General features: G+C 40.5%; 1 protein-coding gene across 1 annotated transcript in view; it reads right to left on the minus strand.

Moving 5' to 3' along the window:
• cachd1 (cache domain containing 1) overlaps window positions 1-20,099 on the minus strand; it is a 72,753-nt gene that overhangs the window by 27,212 nt on the left and 25,442 nt on the right. Inside the window, exons 3-8 of the mRNA XM_083940723.1 lie at window positions 18,350-18,498; window positions 10,595-10,701; window positions 3,943-4,069; window positions 2,168-2,312; window positions 1,817-2,027; window positions 1,533-1,682 (exon numbers count right to left, since the gene is read on the minus strand). Of these exons, the coding sequence (XP_083796849.1) occupies window positions 1,533-1,682; window positions 1,817-2,027; window positions 2,168-2,312; window positions 3,943-4,069; window positions 10,595-10,701; window positions 18,350-18,498 (889 nt within the window). The remainder of the gene's footprint in view (window positions 1-1,532; window positions 1,683-1,816; window positions 2,028-2,167; window positions 2,313-3,942; window positions 4,070-10,594; window positions 10,702-18,349; window positions 18,499-20,099) is intronic.

A 20,099-nucleotide genomic window follows, 5' to 3' on the forward strand; every position in this document is an offset into this window, starting at 1 on the left:
TAACCTGATTGTTTTAGTCATTTATCAAACCGGAAAATGCCAAACATTTGTTGTTTGAGCCTCTCAAAGGTGAGGACCTTCTTTAAACTGAATATCTTTAATCATCTGTTTGTCCTTTAAAACCACTTGAAGAATTTGTGCTCTGTAAAATGTCATAAAATGTGGAAAAATTCCCGCTAAAATTTTCAGACCTTATTTGATTAATGAAAAAATGCAAAATACATTGAGTAATATGCAGGTAATGATCGACATGTAGGCTAGAAAGCAGACTCTCGCTGACAGGTTATTCAGCAGGTTATTCAGGCTACCATGCACCATTTTGGTGAAGGAGTTGGGTATCTCATCAACACAGATAGTGCGCTTTATAATGCCAAGGGACTGCTGATCTCCTCTTCAGCACTTCATATTTGGCAGGGGAGGCAGGGAATAAGACACACACACCCACAGCAGGCCTTTCAGCTTTGTGCAACAGTGTCAGCAACAAAACAAATGTTTTTTTGGATATGCAATGCTAATAAACTCAGAGGACGATAGATTTCTGCATCCTTTTCATCATGGAGCTTTTTAAACAGCCAAGGTCCTCTGTCAGTCACACACAGAGTGAGCCGCACACCCTTTGAAGTCTCACACTCCTCTCTTAGATGTAGCTCATTTCCATTCTCAGATGCAAAAATCATTTGTATTAATGGTGGACTAATGCATGAACAGCAGAGGTGAGTGCGCGCGCGTGCGTACGCGAGTGTGTGTGTGTGTGTGTGTGTTTGCGTGCGTGTATGTGTGTGTGTGTGTGTGTGTTATAGAGGGAGGTGGGAATTAGAGGAGGCATATGGATGGACAAGGACAATAAAAGAGGAAAAGGAAGCATACACACAGGACCAACACACACATGTAGAAAAAAAAGCCTTTGAGGTTTCTGAGCACCTCTCTAACCTTCGGTCTTCTCTTGAACACATTGTACCCAAGAACATAGAGAGAAAGGGTATCTAACCAACAGAAACAGCTCCCAGTAGAGCCAAAAAAAAGAACAAAGCTCTGGATAAGTACAAAACAAAATTTAAATATAATTAAATCTAAATGGATGTGGAGAATGTGTGACTAATACAGGGCCAAACACTGAAATAAACAAAAATTGTAATATGTGAGAAAGTTATAGGCCACTTTGTTTAGTTTATTTTTAGTTTATTTAAAATGCTGGTCCCATCCTTAGTTCAAGTACAAGTAAGGTCCCTATGGATGCTATTTTTTTGTTATTGTTTTGGGGTCTTTTTATATATAAAAATATGAAAATTTGATTTTAAAAATCTGTGAAATCTCTGTGATAATGGTGTTTAGAAAAAAATCTATTTGCAGCACAACTATTGTTGAGGGAACTCAGCAGGTCATTTGCATTTTGTGTTCATTTTTATCTGTCAGATCACTTTGCTGCAATAGTAGCTTGCAGGAGAAAAACAACCATTTTTATTGCGGCGGGTCCATAAAATCCAGATGAAATCACTGTCAAAAAAAAAAAAAGAGTAATAAATACGACCTACCGTTCATGAGAGCGTAGGTGAGGATCATGACTGAGTTGTTGAGGTGTCTGTTCTCCTCTCTGACCACACTCAGCGTCGCTCTCTTCTCCTGCTCCGACGACTCTCGCGTGGTAATTCCAGACGACAGGTAGACGATCACCATGTCTGTGGCTGATAGAAGACGTGCCAGTTAAAGCAAGATGACAAGAGGGTTAATTATGTTGTAAAAAAAATAAAAAATAACCCTGCAAATAAACTACACAAGAGCAAGAGCTGGAACTGATCTCGATTCCACAGTTTCTTACTCTGTTTGCAGAGACTGCTGGTGTTTCTGAGCAGCTGGAAGGCCTTCTGGAAGCCCGCCGCGTGCTGTGTGGCTCCATCGGACGCCTTGATGTTGGAGATGAAGGTGCTCATCTTCCTCTTGGTCTCGCTGGTGGCCGGAGAGAGCAGACTCTTATAGCACTGGTCCAGAGAACAGGAGCGGACCGTCTCTGCCACTGACAAAATGGAAATCTGGAGAGGAGTGAAAATGAGATTAGATTGAAAAATATCTTTGTTGAAGCAAAACTGAAAAGTCGATTTTTGATTTACATCAGCATCTAAGCACTTGGTGCTCTGTTGGAAGAGATAAGGTCTATTCCCTCTTTACTAACCTTGTCATGTTCGTCAATGGCGTTGAGGATGACCAGTGCCGAGTCCCTGGCAATCTGAAGTTGGGTGTCAGTCACAGACGCTCCGTGGTCCACCATCACCACAATGTGTTTAGACTGGGGGCGCACCGCGGACACATACACAGGCCTGAGGACACGCACAGACATTAACTTCATAGTAACATACACGACAACAAACTGTAAAAGCATTTGTACAGTGATAATGTTTAAGTGTTTACTGCACACAGCAACGTGACTCTCAGACGGCCTCAAAAATCGGCTGCCTAAACATGACGTCTGTCTCTCTCAGCCCTTCGTCATGTCAGAGTTTTCTTTTCTTGGCCAGTTACCTACAGTCTTCACAAGAGATCCCCTTTCCTTTACTGTTGTTCTTGGTGAACGTTCAACATTTTCTTCATTTCACGCTGTTGTATCTTTAACTACATGGGAAACTTTAAGTTTCAAAGGTTACTTCCCAGTAGCTTTTCAGGCCTTGTAGGATCATAATGACACAAACAAACTAAACTATACTGCTTAAGTATGGAAATCCCCACAAAAAAAGACCATGTCCTCACAGTCAACCTGCTTTTTGTATGGAAGTCGAAGTATTATTTTGTGGTATATTTTCTAAATATATTTGGTGTATGTGTTAATGTATGTATATCATCAACTTGGTGGGTAGAGAGAGTAGGGGGTCAGTGCCTTTGTGTGTGTGTGTGTGTGGTCCGATGGACAAGGAGACACTAGACGACAAGGGTGGGGAAGGGGAGTGATGTACTCACAAAGCCTCATTCACACTTAAAGCAAGCCAAGTAACGTAATTTCTCTCATGGCTGTATGCCAGCTCAATGACTTGAACAGCCGGGGGGATCCCAAAAAACATGATTAAAAAAAAGTAAGGGCCAATGCAAAAATGCACCAGAAAGCAAGAGAGAGACAAAAGAATACTGGAAGAAAAGACGAGAGAGAAAGAGACGTCTTTCCGCCGCGGCCACAACACACACACAACAGAGGTGTAAAATTCCAACAAGCTTTAGTGCTACAGAGCCACATTCCTGCCAAGGGCATGTGTGGTCAGGGTGTGTGAAGGTGGCGTGCCATCAACATGCCCTCTGGGCCACCCCACAGCAACTGACAGAGGAGGGGTGGGGAAGAGGGGGAGCGGAGGGGAGGTGGATTAGAACAAGTCGATGTAGTTTTGACCTCAGCCAGTGTGTTCTGGTTTTGTAACCCGACTCCTCAGATTATTTGTTACACAGAACCATCAGAGAAGGCGTCACTGGAAACTGATTGGGAAAGGGATGTTGCTTTCCAAATATACATGGCAGGTGAAATGGATGAACCATCTGTCTATCAAACTCTCACAAACATCTTTTCCATTAAGAACAGTCAAAGGGTTCTGGAGGGAAACCAAACCAGCTCTGGACTTTATTGTAACACTGGGCCCAAAGTTTTACTTTGTAAGTCTACGCCCCGATTAACATCCCACAACTAAGAAAGATATTGTTGCTTTAAATCTTTGTTTAATACTTGTAAAAAAGAGCTATCTCATGGTCTTGGAAGAAGTTCAGTAAACCAAAGTTGATTATTTGGATTAAAGAACTTCCATAACTCTACCTCTGGAAAAGATTACTTACATTATTGAAGGTAAGGTAAAACATTTTGGTCCTGTATATATTCATTTATTATTTTCCTTTCTTCCTTTTAGATTTTGTTCTTTCTGTTTGAAATGTCTGGAAAAGACTAATAAAGATATTGATGAGAGAAAGGGTCTATACCTGCTGCGGTGTTCGTAACTTCCCTTGCACTGGAACTTGTGGGCAGGGAAGACTGTGAAGATGCCCTCCTCTGAGCTGAAGTACTGCCACTTTATCCCTGGGTTGGACTTTAGGTTGTCTGCCAACACTGTGCAGAGAGAGAGAGATGGAACAGCAAGCATGTTAAAAAAAAGAGACATGAAGCGGTAAGAGTGAGGGAAATGCAGAGGAGGTAGATTGAAGAATAACCAAAGTGGGAAAGACAAGGTAAACATATGGTAAGTAAGGTATTCAGTACTTTTGAGAGTTTCTGTATGTTTTGATAAAAAAACAACTTAATACATTGGTAAATACTATATTACACATTATGTGTGAATTACTATCATTTTGGACATCTTTAGTTAAAATCCCAGTATTAAATTAAATGATTGCAGTGTATTGAGACAGAAAACGAGGCAGATTTTACCACAGGAATCACTGTTTATTCGCCCCAAACCGGCGACATTCTGTACTGTACATACATTAGCACTAAGCTAGCTAGAAACAGACCATCATGTTGTTGATCCAATATCTAAACCCTTAAGCTCTTAGAGCAGCGGGGAGCCAGGCATTTGCCACCATGCCCCGGAGTTTTGCAGCCACTGCAATGTGAGGTTATCGTTGCAAACGTTTGCATGCAGCCAGAGCAAGTAGGGATCAAGTCGGACAGGAATCCCAACTGCTTGCAATTTTAAGAACACACAAATATCAGTAACGTGTCTACTTCCTTCCTGATAAACACCTCTGCATTGTCTTCTGTTATTGGCCTTTTCACACCTAATTCAGGTCTATGCAAAGCTGCCAATTCAGGCGTACCTGTGAACTCCTTTCTGACTGGACTTAAAGTTAACACATGTAAATGCATTTCCCAATTCACACCTTTCATAGAATAAATTAGTTTTGTGAAGAAAAATAAGTCTGAACTGTGGAAGTATACAGTACATTTCTTTCAATTGTGTACCAGAGCTCCGTGTGTGTCATAATTGTGACTGCGGGGTGAGCTGAAATAACAGCCTTAACTTCAACCTCTGCAGAGACACTGAGCCTGAGTATTTGCTCAACACACACAGCTTTTCTTTACTGGGTCACAGAGTCAACAGTATCTTCACAGAGATTGCATCACAAAGCCAGCAACTTCCTTTCCGCTCACTGCAACACAAAACGGCCTTTCACAAAGTGATGGGGGGGCAAATAGAAACGTTGGGCCCTTTACAGTCGAAAACAGAGACAGAGAGGGAAATAACAGAGCGGGCCCATCAGAGTTTTTAATCAAATAACATGAAACTACAATGCAGCTGTTAAACCATTTTATTTCTTAAAAATGCAGACCTACCATGGCAAATCCTCACAATTCCACGAATAGATTAACAATCTAGCACATCTGAGAAACTCTAGATTATAGGGCTATAAAAACAAATTGCAATTTGATTTACATTTTGGTTTTATGTCTTTGCTTGAATCCTAATATCCACACAAGACTAGTACTTCCTTTGTGGCTCGGAATTAATCTGGAATATTTCAGTCCAGTATGATATTTTCAAAAGGGAAAGTTGGGTTTGCTTTAGTCAGGTATTACAACGTTTAATTTCTTACTACTAATAAATATTCATTGTGGTTTCTGCAGGTTATTAGCAGCTGTACCAATTCAGCAACTATTTTGCCATTTAGCTGACTATTTGTTATTATTCGGGTGGAGGTTTCCACAGACGGGTAGGATTTCAAATATCTTGTTAATCAAGTCTACGGCCTTTGCCAGACATGCATAACAGCTTTGTCTAAATATTCTAAAAATGTAATTCTTGGCTTGTGATCACATTGAATTAATCATCTGCTAACAAGAACCTGTTTCACCTTTTCCAACTTCCCAGCAATATTACGAGCCAAAGACCTATTATTTTCTATGGGCGGAGTGGAAAATCGTGTGTCAAATATTCAACTCACACTAAAAATCCAAAACAAATTAAATATACACACAAATAGGTAAATTACAGAAAAACTGTGAAACCTACCAACTGCCAAACATTATAAACGGCAACAAAACACACCTCTGGCTACATGTACTTGGCAAAATAATTATTTTTTTGAGACACAGCAGGTTCTTGCTCACTACGGTCGCCCATCATACATCATTCCTGCCCAGCCACTCCATCCATCCCTAAGACTCATATAAACAGGAAACACTCAGTTGTGTTGATAGTGGAAGAAGGGCTCCATAAACATCTGTCGGGCTACAGTGCTCCACTCTGCAACCAATGTTTAGATCCCCCCAAGAAACAGATGGACAAGCCCAGAAACAGGACCCAAATGACACCCATTTCCTACAACCTTAATACCACTGGCTGTTTTTAATGACCTGCTTTGATAGATCTGCATCTGCTTCCATACATAAACACACCTTATGTACAGCTTTGAGTAGCACACACTAGTAGAGAATTATCCAGTTACTGCAAAAACATTGAAAGAATTTACTCAAAGTGCCACCAAAGTGTATCATGTATCTGGTAGCTCTCTCTCTTTCTTTCTTTCATTCGTTCACATTTCATCCTGAGGGGAACATGAATATCATGGCAACCCATCCAATAGTTATACAGATATTTCACTCAATGCCACCAGAAAAAAAGTCCCTAAAAAAGCCAGTAGGATATATCGCCTCGGAACCATAGATGCGTGTACCACATTTTGTGGCAGTCTGTCCAGTAGATGTGGCGATATTTCGAGAGAAAAGGGAAAAATTGCGCTAGATGATGGCGCTAGATTGAAAGTCAAGGGATCACCTATAGGGGGATAGCCTCTAGGGACTATAAATGAATGTACAACATTTCACGGCAATCTATTAAATAGTTGTTGTTGTTTTAGTCCCGACCAAAGTGGTGGACTGACCATTTAACCTTGCCATCCATAGAGCCATTCCATATAGTGCGCCTTATAAACAAGCCAGCACCTGCATTCAGCGTGTAGTGTTACATTTTTCACTCTCATAACACAAAGTGAAAATATGCCCCGCACCATTTCTAACATGAGTGGTATGCTGTAATTAGTTCAAGTTAGTTCAAGTTGACTAATTGGACAAAACAAGATTTGGCTTAAGGTCACACACATAACCAAACAACTTGGCATAGTTAATGCAAGTCAATGTGACAATGTGTTTAGTGGTTCTCCAACCTGAAGTGGGAGTTAAAGGCTGAAAAAAGGGAAACATGGAAGGAAGAAAGCAGATGAATCAAACTAGACCTCTAATCACACATCACTCCTAGTCATCTCGCATCTACTAGTCTTTTAACTCCCAGTTGCTGGTATCACTACTGATGCCTCCAATATCCACTACCCCTCTCTCTCGCTCTCTCTCCTATCTCCCCCTTCCTCCTCCCAAGAAACAGTAAAATTGGTAGAGGAGAGGAGAAGATGGAAACAATACAGTCTTGATACAATTACTCCATTTCAATCAGCTCTCACCCTCCTTTCATCATTCTCTCCCTCTAAATTATCCCTCCCTCTGGCACCCGCTCCCTCCCTCCTTCCCCTCTGTAGCTGCTTGTTTAGACTAAGGTTCAGACAAATGGAAGAGAATGAATATGCTGGGAACGTGGAGGTCAAGGAGGGCTGAGTGTGAGGGACAGGGAGAGGAGAGGGGTAACTTGAACTCGCCGTGACTGGAAAATAACACCCAGCCGATGGTGATGTGTTATGAATGGCAGTCATTATGAATGGTTTGCAGGGAGAGGAGCAGGCAGGGGGTGTGCACGCACGCAGGCGGTGTGCACGCACGCAGGCGGTGTGCACGCACGCAGGCGGTGTGCACGCACGCAGGCGGTGTGCACGCACACAGCGTTGTTGCTGTTGCAGTGCCTACCTTTCTACATCGGGTCTTACTTATGATAATGGCTATAAATAATAGAACGTTTCATTTAATTTCATTAAAAAGTTCTGTTATATTTTTTTTAGACAGAGAAGGTTGAGATTCTGTCCACAGAAATTAAACACAAAGGGTTCAGTTAAACATAAATAGCTATATTTTTTCATGTAAGTGAGATTCTATATAAGCATTGAAATTTGTAGTGAAAATGCTGTTATGATGTCAATATGACTGTCAAAAGACAATTTCACTGTGTCTTTTTGCTGCAAACCACTCATGTTGTGGTAAAAATCGAAGAGACCTTGAAATGAGCAGCAAAATGAAAAGCAACAGGCGCTCAGGCGAGATGTGTGGCCCTTTCATAAGAAGAACAAATGATGTTAGAGGTTTCCTGTAAAAATGCAAGTGCAAAATCCAGGACTAAATGGAGGGGCAAATGGTTCAGAAGCTTCAAATAAGTGTCCAGTGTCGGGAGACAAAAAATGTGTAGTGAGGGAAAAGACAGCAGGAAGAGTTGGGCCTCTTGTACAGCTACATGACAGGGTGAATGCAAATGTTTATGTGAACCTCCTTCGGCAACATGCAATACCCTTCACTGCAATTGTCTCCCTATCAGCCTGCGAATTCCAAGCAAGTCAATGCCCCCTGTCAAACTGTAAAACAGGTTCCTTGAAGCTAAGAATATTGAAACAATGAAACAGACAGCCCAGAGTCCAGATTTAAACCCCAAAGAGAATCTCTAGAAAGTCCTTGGCAACAAAGCAATGGCTAAGAAACCCACTACAGTTACTGAACTGTGGAAGAGAGTGAAGAAGAAGGGACCAAGATCAAACCAGTGTAAGAAACTAGTGATGTCCTGTGGGCGCAGATGTGAAGTCATTCAAAGCTGTGGCCTCTACACTTCCTATTCATTTTTGAATCCTATAGAAGAAAACATTGTTTAAATCTTCTCTTCTGACACAGTGGTCACTGTTCTCTAATTTTGCTCACTGCTTTTTTCACAAAATAAATGTTTTTGTTGAAGTGCCTTTGTTATTTAAAAAAAAAACATAATAGTACAGCAGTGGTATAGCCACAGCTAATATCCTATCAAATTATGGACCATAAAAATAATTAATTAAGTATTAATACTTTCTTCTCTACTTACATTAGTTTTTCGCCCTGAATACAGTCTACAAGGCAACCTTGGTGCTTCTTACTATATAGCGCTATCAACGGTTAAGAGGAGAAAGGTGTAAATGGACTTTGAAACTGGACTTTAATTTGACTTTGGATGGTTAAAGCAGTTATGAAATGGTTATTTTTAAGCAAAAAAGAGATGAACAACATTCTTCCAATTTAAACACTTTTGCAGGAACATTTGGGGGATTTGGAAAGACCTTTCATGCCAATCTTACAGGGATCATTATAACTTGCTTTAATTTTTGCAATTATACAATCACAAATTCCTGGAGGGAACTGTCAAACTGGAAGTTTAAGAGACACTGGGAAAATGAGTTCAGTATTCCAGGAAATTCCACCCGTATGTGTCACGAAGGCATGTAATACAGTTTGATTTTATTTTCTAGAAGCAGTGGGAACACACCGCTAACCAAGCAATGGCATCAGAACAGAAAAAACAGCAGGGGAAAGTTGGCATTTGCCTGGTTTTTAGTCAATTTGGTCCATTTTCTTCCTAATCAAATGCAGACCGACATATGTGGTGCAGACACGTGGGTTTTACAAGGCAATACAAGGCAATGTGCTTATGCAATCTGGAGCCTCATTTAACGTGTTGTGGGAGCAGTGAGAACACCATCAAACTGTTTTGACTTGTGAGGGCGATGTTGAGGTAACATGTATGTACTGCAATGACATGAAAACACCTCATTTTTGCAACAACTGATGCAATTTCCATTTGAGGTAAAGTGAGAACAGAAATAGAGAACTGACAAAGCCCTCAATAAACAAGATGGTAAAAACATACACTTCCTGAATACTATTGCAGACAAAGTTCGAAGTCATACAAAGTGTATCTGATCTCAGGCTATAAATCATTTAAAAATCAAACTGAATGAGCAGAACAAGAGAAAAGGGGAGGACAATGTGACTGAGGGGAGCACCGGAGAGATAATAAAACATCTCTTTAAACATGCACAGCAAATTATTTCCACCTCAGATCAATGTCCTACCCTTGGAACATTTCTGAAGATAATAGAAATAGAGACGATAATACAACTTCTTAATTAAAAACCAGTTGCCATGGCAACAGCTTTTAAATTATTCAACATTTGGCGTGCGGCTCACAGTAAAAAAAAGAAAAAGAAGAATTGATTCTTGAGTTTAAATGGTTTAAGCTTTGTGGGTCCATGTTTCATTTGTCAAACCAAGTCGGCAGTAGCTCAGTCCATAGGTGACTTGGCTGGGAACCGTAGGGTCGCTGGTTCAAGTCCCTGTGTGGACCATATATGGAGCGTGGACTGGTGGCTGGAGAGATGCCAGTTCATCTCCTGGGCACTGCCGAGGTGCTGTTGAGCAAGGCACCAAACCCCCAACTGCTCGGGGCGCTGGTCACTGGCAGCCCCCTCGCTCTAACATCTCTCCTCAATTGCATGTATAGGTCCTGGTTGTGCATGTGTGTATTTCGGGCCTGTGTGTGTAACATGTATGATAATAAGAGTGAAAATTGAATTTCCCCGTGTGGGATAAAAATAAAGTAATTCTTCTATTCTTCTTCAAGTCAGTTTGTAAGTGAGCAAATTCCCTTCATCTGGTGTGTGTGTATGTGTGTGTGTGACAAACCTGAGTTGAGGTCCCGTCCAGGGTTGAAAGCTCGGCTGTTGACGTTAGGGGAAAGTCTGTCACAGCAGATGGTCTTGGAAACGTTGGTATTGAAGTTTCCATCAAACCTATACGGACACACAAATAGGCAACATTTGAGAAATTTATAGTGTGTCCGACTCATTTGTTGGTGGAGCAGCTCTCTTTTCTCTCAGCACCAACAGATTTACGACTCCACCGCTTTATTTCCAATAAAACCAAACTCACAGGTTTGAAAATACCTCTGCTCTGATGTTAATGTTTGAACTTGGAGGGGAAAAAAAGCTATTGACTGCTAAATGGTAAATACGTCTATGTGAATCCAATGGCAAGAAACATCTGTTGAAACTAATAGCCCTCGCTTGTTTCATCTGAACTGGCTATATCATCTGGCTATATCATCTGTTGCCCAGACCTCATTTTAAAGTAGGAGTAATCGGCTGGTGAATAATATTTTCCATGGAAAATAACTTGGATTCTGATTTTCTCCCAAGAAAAGCTGGAATACCCAGTTCCCTGAATACATCTGAATGTGATTGTAGGAACGACTGCCCGTGTAATTTGGTGATTCAACTCATCTGTAACAGAACCTCAAACTTAAATTATCAATCTCTGTCATTTTTTTAATTTTTTACCCATCATTCCCCATGAGTCATTTTTTTGGATGGTGGATATTAGTACCTCTTTATAATCGATGTGCATATTGAATATAATCACATTATCTCTGGTTGTTCTCTGGATAAACACAATGTTAATGATAAGGCACTTACTATTCCAACTCACTTGGATCTGTGACCCAAAAGATTGTGTAAAAGAATTGGGTGAATCAACATGCACAAGAAATACAAGTGACCCAATTCTTACATTATGCACGACCTGGATGAAATTACAAAAAACATTTTTTCCAAATCCTTGGAAATAATTTTACTACAAGGCATCAAAGCTATCAGATCTGCTGGATATCAATATCTATAAGAAAGTATCTGCACATGATTGCAGAATCTGTAGGCAACAGGACAAGATTTTGCTACAGTATCAGAAGCATTCTGATTTCTGTTTGTAGTCCGAGTAATATTAACTAACTCCCTGGGTGGGTTTTGTTCACTTGCTGGTAAACAGTCCATGTGGGAGCAAAAGAGGCGGCAGGCATCAGCCGAAATCTTGCCTGTCGCCGCCACGACGTGTCCGACTCATTTGTTGGTGGAGCAGCTCTCTTTTCTCTCAGCACCAACCGATTTACTAACCAAACTCATAGGTTTGAATGTTTAAGAGGGTGTCAAAAAATGGGACACTTGTTTCCATCAGCACATCTTCAACATGTGGCTTTTCTAAAAACTTTGTTTTAGTGGTAAGCAACAGCATGAGCAGTGTTCGTTTTAAAATCTATTTTGTGTGTGCTTGTTGTCTCTGGAGTTAAGAGCTGACAAAGGGGGGAGGTATGCAGAGGAGCAGCCTGTTCTGCACTGCACCAAGGCTGGGTGCTTTGATCCTTCCATCCCTCCAACTAAACCCCTCCCCCCTCTCTCTCTCTTCTGGCTTGGCAACATACGGACACACATGTGCACATGTAAACACACACGCACACACACACACGGGCGCACGCTACACACTCTTTGCAGACTTGGCCCTGGCCCGGTTTGATTGACAGGTGCTCTGATGTACAGGCTGCATTTGAACTTCACTCATTTAGAGTCCCGTAAGGCCAAAGTCATTACTATTCTCCTTCAACTCACTTTGCATAGAAGCAGTGGGCAGGACACTCGGCACAAATGTGTGCCAGATAAAAAATACATTTGCAGCCGCTAATGAATTCCACATCAAAAACACATAGAGAGAGAGAGAGAGAGAGAGAGAGAGAGAGAGAGAGAGAGAGAGAGAGAGAGAGAGAGAGAGAGAGAGAGAGAGAGAGAGAGAGAGAGAGAGAGAGAGAGAGAGAGAGAGAGAGAGAGAGAGAGAGAGAGAGAGAGAGATTCTGATCAAACATTTTAATGAGGGCAAGAAAAAAATCTGTTTTGCAAACAGGCTGGACTCACCAGACACATGCACAAACAACAGAAGCTTGATTTGATTTACAGAATATAAAGAATATAAATCCTTATCCATCAATGTTCCAAGCTGAATGCATGGTGATTTAATTAATTATTCCACTGAATATGCATATTAATAATGTATTGTATGAATGCTTGCTTAATTACCATACCTCCCAAAAGGGGCTGTTCTCTATGCACCAATTAGAAATGATCCTGAGGACAATTCAACAGATAGACAGCCCCAGTAATGGACCTGCAATTTGTTGATGTTTCTTTACATTTTTTGACTGAGACAAAACTGAATTTACTTTCAACCCAGAATGAAACTGAAATAGAGCGTATATACAGTATAATGCATCTGTTGTGAAGAGCAAAGACATGGAGCCTAATGTTGTTTAGCACAAAGTGAAACCGAGAGGCACCTCTAAATAAGGCAGCACCTGCCACGTTCAGCAGTTACTAGCCATCCACTGTTTATAGACTCCATTATATTAAGATGTACCCTGCTGAAGGAAGCATGTATATCCATAAAGGAGGCAATCAGATGCCATTTGAAAAGCCCAGTGAGTACAATTACCTTGAAGAGGCTTTCCGTTGTGTGAGCTCCAGCGTCAAGAGTAATACCCTTCCTAATGTGTTTGCAATCTCTCAGTGAATAGCAGCAGTGAAGACTTGGAGAGTGCTTAAAGAAATCTGTCCAAACAGATTTCATTGTGATAGCAATACATAGAGTGGATTTTGGAATCCTGTTTGGAGTCCTGCAGCTACTTTCACAGGAAGGTAAGAAAATATCTGATCTTTCTATTATTCTGGTATACCTCATGTGTGTAAACAGGGGTGGACAAAATATTAGCAACACCTTTTAAAATCATGCAATCAGAAAGACTTTTTAGGCTTCAAAAATGTCTTAAATGTTTAATTGTAAAGCTACTTGTAAGGAGTTTTTGTCGTCCGTCTCTTTCCATTCTATACTTTATTTGACTTGTTGGCTGTTTTCAGGTTGAGAGATCGTTGTCGGGGTGGTTATGCTGGGTGCTGTAAAAGACGTCACTGTCAGAATGCAGCGGCAGCACTGTCAGCGCAAAAGGCAGAAGTGCAGACAAGACGAGGCACTAGTTTGTAAAGACGCTAGTGAGAACACACACAGCTTCACAACAAATCAGCCCATGGCCACCTGCACTATTGTTTTTGAGAATCCATCAACAACAACCTAAACTGAACTGAAGTAATACAACAGAGAGAGCCCGCCGCTCACAAGAGCCTAGACCAGTGATGCGGGGCCCTATCAGTGGAAAAAGCTACGTGGCTAAGTTATCAACCGCCTACTATCTGGTAAGCTAAGCTCAGTCTTAAGCTTTTCTAATTCTCACCCACTTCAGCTCACTCCAGGTTAGGGCCAGCGATTAGAGCCTTAAATGAATACAGTATGTAACATACAGTGCTGAATTTTAGACTGTAGTAATACATGAATCTATCTCTAACTCAATAACAAAAGACATGACCGTGGGAAAGTACTGCGTCAAGAAATGCCACAATAGTTGCTGAGATAAAGTCATTGAAAGAATGCTTGTTGCTATGTAGTTAAATAACTGCTGCAAAACATCACCCAGCAATTGCTTATGACAAGCTGAACCTGTTATGTCATGTTTGCCATCCGCTCTATTCCCTCTTTCATTTAGACCCTCACACTGCTGTGCTGTCCATTAACCAACCTGCTAGGGAGAGTAAGGGAGGATCATTTAGGCTTGGAGTGGGGGTATCCTAAAGGATGGATTACAGACTGGCCTCACAAGGCTTCTGACAGTGGGTCCCTCAGCCCTGGCTGACCTGAGGGTGATCCTTGTACTCAGATGCCTTTAAGCATCATAAATGTACCACAATGCAAAAAACTGGCTGCTCTGGGGAATCACAGAGTGGAGAATGAGCTCCTTGTTGTATTAAATTTTCAAAAACACTCAAATTATGAGCAATATAATGACTGTGATCATTTAGACATAACTCTGAATGAGTGGTCAAAGTAATGGCAACAGGCCAGACAGTGGAGACCCAAGGACCTCTTCGCTTTTTAATCTGTCCTTGAATATCAATGGAGGAAAGGGAAGGATTGGAAGGAAGATGAAGAGGAAGGGAGTATTTCAAGAAGGGAAAACAACTTTAAGGGAGGCAAGGACAGAGGAACAAAGAAGAGAAGGAAAGAAGAAGATGTTGACATTAACAAAGGCATGTGGACACAGAGAAAAAAATATGCACACCTGTTAAGAACACTTAAACAAACCCACACCCAACCTGCCTGGTATATTGCCATCTCCTTCTCTGATGTGCAAACAGAGGGATCACCATCGTGCTGACTGAGCAGCCAGAAGATCAGCTTGATCTGTAGCTGGGACTGATGCTCACTGGTGCCACATACACTCTTGATCTGGACTGTAAATCTGCCAATAGCTCAGATGGTGAGAATTCCTCTTGAGAAACAGGAGCTCTGTATTGGCCCTATGGTGTCTTTAATCTTTAGGTCTAATTTATGAGTGAGGGTATTGGAAATTCTGCAATATCATACCTCATATGATATGATAGGTATTTGATATTCTGTTCAGCAATTCAGACCCATCCAAATAATGGCTGTGACTTTGTCATGTTGGGATGAGGCAAAAGCAGGTGTGCAAAGTAAACCAATATGCGTATAAAAGTTTTTCTTGAGAACCCTGCAGTTGATACATTAAATATTACCTATATTTGTTTTGTGATGGGTATTTTGAGTTTTATTACAATACAATATTATATTGATTCTTTGGACAAGGATATGATATTTGCTGTTATCACAAAGTCTACCACCCTACAATTTAAATCCATCTCAATTCCTGTGATCCATACGAGTCGATATCATACGCCCATGTAGCACAATAAGTCACATTTCTGTCAACTCACAAAAGTATACTGAATGGAATACCATGAAATTTGCAACAAACGTTCATGTTTTATCTCAGTAAATAACTATGGTGCTTTCATTTTTCAATGACACCATCATCACCACCTCAAAATTGGTATTTTTTCAATACTTTGGATTACGATAAAACAACAGCAAAGTTTTGTTTGTGAATATGGTGAAAATTTAGGCCAAGTCCTGGGGAAACACCAAACTTTGCACTGAGGTTTAACATGCTGCTGGTGAAACACTGCAATACCTGGAGGCAGTCTGAATAGCCCGTCCACTTTTAGGGACACCACCACCTTCCCTCTGTCATTCTCCTCTTCCATTTTGGGGAGATGGTTGTTTGTTTATGTCTTAAAAGAACTCTTCAGGATCATGTGAATAGCCGTATGCTTACACAGTCCATTTGCAGCTTATCTCCTCTAGAACTACTGGTGAAATGAGACCATTAAATGCCATCTGGAATGCTCCCAAGCACACTTCTCGCTTTTACAACTGTATAGCAGTGGAACTGTTGAAATGAGCGCCTGGAGAGTGCATGTTAAAAATATAAACATACACACACACAAACTCTACAAGTCACATACATATTCTATTTTCAGGTACAGCCTATCATCGAGACCAAGCAATGATTAAAGCATACCACTGGGCGTTAAGCACTGCCCTCGGTGGCCTCCCTGTGAAATGATAGCCTGCTAGCTTGACGGCTAGCAGACATGGACACCCTGTGAACCACCTGATCCCCCTCTAAACTGGCTGACCTGACTGAGACCCCCAGAAGCAGCTGATGCCTGAGACTAATGAAGGACACTTTGAAGTGGACTACAGAGAGTCCTGTCTCCATCCTGGTATAGATCCTGTTCGACCAGGAACAAGCATTTTTTTTTTGTTTCTGTCCATTTTCTTTTCTTGTCCTTTTTCTAAATATTGTTATGTCTTTATAAAGCATAACACTTTATAAGGTAGATGCAACAAAATGCTTTTGCCTGCGACATGGTCTGCACCCTAACTTTTTAGGTAAATAGGTTGAACTCAACTGTATAGTGCCTGAACTTGAACTATCTGCTCAAATTGTTCTGATACTGAATAATTAGAGCCTGATATATGCTGCTATACCAATATAAATATTCTTTTTTGAATTATAAAAAACAAATAATCATATATCAGGTGATATTCATGGTTTTTACAAAAACACAACATACGCAAACATTTTTTGATTATGATTTCTTAAATTTATTTTTATTTTTATTTGTGACCAGGACATGTAAGCTGCAGGACATTATACACTTGAAAGTAACTGGTCTCTTTCCTCTGATAGACAAACTAATGCCTCTTTTCTGCAAACATATTCACAGATGCGGATTTATCTACCGTAAGCTCATAAATCAGTACTCCCACATTTATTGGTATGGATTTACTAAATTTTTAAGAAGAATTATATGTTTTTAGCATTCAAAGACTACAGTTCACATCAGTTTAAGACAGGCTACCTTCAGGAATATAGCAAAGATAAGAGGTGTTCATTTCTTCAGCTGATTCCTGATGCAGAGTGCTCAGGAAGTGAACAAAGTTATTCTGCATACTTCACCTTAGAGTATTTCAGAATCCTGCATAAACCCAAAAAATGAAAGAGAGAGAGAGAGAGCTCCGTGCATTTTTCCTCCCCTGAGGAAGATGCTTTGAAGTTCAGGGATCTGTCAGACTCAGCTTCAGTTTGGTATGTTCTCCCCCAAAAACACCAGTGACTCCCCCTGCATCATTCCTCCCCTCCTACCGGTGTCTTATATCATCTTTTTCTCAAGCAATTTCTGCCTTCAACTGTCCAAAAGCTGTAAATCCTGGATTTTAGACTGGGTTTAGAGCGTACATGTTGGGACATAAATACAACATGTCTGTGTGTGAACAACAGTATGTGCATGGTTCGGCTACAGGTGGCCAGTGGCCCTGAGCCAGGCAGCCCGCCCTCTGCATGACTGAAGAAAAGATAGGTGACCTTGCAGCCTGTGAAGTCAGCAGCACAAAAACTTCAGAGAGCAATAACCGGTTACATCGGCTGATAAAGGGAAGGGAGATAGACTGAAACGGGGAGAGAGAAAGAGAGAGATAGAGAGGAGATGAGGGGTAGAGACAGCTGCTGCTCTGTAGATTAGAACTGAAAGCAGCTTTCAGCTTTGAACTGTGTTTTCGCCTGCTGGAGTCGGTGACTGGCTGAAAAGCAGGGTCTACACTGTAGACTGGGGCAATTTTAAACCCTCAGTAAAGGACTTCAATCTGACACATTCAGTCTCACACCCAGTTTCATAAAAATAGACTTTTGTCATGTGGGCACACAAAGCCCATGACTACATTTATAAGAAACACAATGGAGATAATGCACTAAAATAGAATTGTATGTTATTTTGTCATGAATAACACTGGCATTTGTGTCGCAAAAGTTTTAGAAGTTTTGCTACAGAATCGGAATATCTACAGAATCTATATATATATATATATATATATATATATATATATATATATATATACACACTGGCTACAAGTGTCATAAAGCTTTTTAATGTCAAAGTACACTGCACTAAAAGCACCAAATGGCACAACTCCTGGAATAAGTTTTGAAACAAGCGCAGAGTTTTAAAACAAGGTTAAGAGCATGCCAGTACTGCTCAAGGCTTTAAATGATGTGATGTAATCCAAAGATGATCATAACATTTTTAAACAAGGGAGAGATGGGGGTTTGTGCGTGCGTGTGCATGTGCGTGTGTGTGTGTGAATGATACTCACTCCATCATAGATGCAGGTATGGAGCAGCAGTCCTGTATGGCAGTGAGCGGAGAGGTGAGGTGGGCGGTGTATGAGGCCTCCACCACCTGTTTGTTCCGGTTCACCACGTCCAGGTAACGGTTAAACTTTTCACGGATTTTTTTGGCCAACTGCACAAAGGAAAACACAGACACATCAACAAGATTAGTGGTGACACCCGAATTAATCTCTTATAGTATGTCCTGTAATGTTGATTTACCGTATATACTGTAAACTGCAAGACTGAACAAAAAAGCTTTGACTTTCCAGGCAAGATGGGACATTATCTAGCCCAGTGTTTTGGACTCTGTAGTACTGCAGGAGGTACTTTTTAATGTTAAAAATGTCAGTCATGCATAATTTCTAAAACAAAAAAAGTATAGAAATGAATGGATTTAGTGATTCTTAACATTTAAAAATGTAGCATTTAAGTGTTATTCAGTAACAAGGTTGTTCACCCAGTAAATGAGAGTGCAGTAATGTATTGGACCTCATTATATAGGCTCATTATTTTCTACCAAAAATGTTTTTGCACTGGTCAGGGAATAATTGGATAAAGTAATATTTCAAAGGGGGTACATCATTGAACCACTGATCTAGTCAACAGTTCAATTAAAACCTGTTAAACTAAAGTTAAAAGTAGAAAAAGATTGTTTGTTTGTGAACTGTGGTTGCAAGGTGTTGCACATTAATAGAGGGAACAGAGTGACACAAGAATACTGGCAAATACACTGGCTTCCTACTTCAGTGTGTTTTGGAGTGTAAGTGTGACAGTGAAGAGGGGATCAATTTAGGTACTTCTTTAAAATTATAAAAACTTGTGCGGAAGAAATCTTTCTGTTAGTTAAACATTTTTGTAATAAAGTTCTCTTTGTGGCCAGTTTGTGTCATGTGTTTTAGTTACTAAATAAACAACCCTATATCATCAAATGTTATAACCCTTGTAAACAAAACTCTATTATATCAAAGTAAAGAAAACTGCAGTATCATCCGTGACTTACATAAGAGCACATAAGCAGACATGCACGCACACACTTTATCCCAGCGTTGCAATATTTTACTGTGTATAGAACTGTATTCCTGTAAGTCAGAAAGATTTACTTTCAAACATTTCCTTTCATCTGTTCCCGTGCCCCTCCCCTCACTGCTAACTGTAACTCATTACAGTGAGCTATAGGCATATAAATACAGGTGAATATAGAAACTGGTCTTAACCAACTCCTTTTTTCCCCCTCTCCTTTGTATCGTATTTGCTGCTTACTCAATGTGTTTATATTTTTTACATTCACTATTTTTCAATTTTTTCATCAATCTCAATTTATTTTTCTTTGCTGCTTGCATCACCTTTGCATCTCTTTTTGCTGCTTCCTCTCCCTGTAACCTCTGCTATCTTCTCTGTCTTTAAGTTTTGAATGTACATAGCTAACTTTTAAATGTAGCCTTCTTTCTGCAACAATGACGCGATGGATCTTAAGGAAATTGCACATTGATGCAAATCACACAGAGCTGTCTTTGTCCTCAGGTAGTCAGAAATTATCTCTGCAAACCACAACCCCTTAAACTGATGCTACTCGTCTATAGTTTATATAGACAAGTGTCCAGGTAAACACACACACTCAATCAGTTCTAAACATCCATGCATTGCATACACATGTAAATAAATGAAGCTGAGCAATACCAAAGATGCCCAGAGCTCAGGCTGCACTAAGTGTGAAATCCATCACTGTTAACA

This window comes from Echiichthys vipera, assembly GCF_963691815.1.
Source record: "Echiichthys vipera genome assembly, chromosome: 3".
Taxonomy (NCBI): Eukaryota; Metazoa; Chordata; class Actinopteri; order Perciformes; family Trachinidae; genus Echiichthys; species Echiichthys vipera.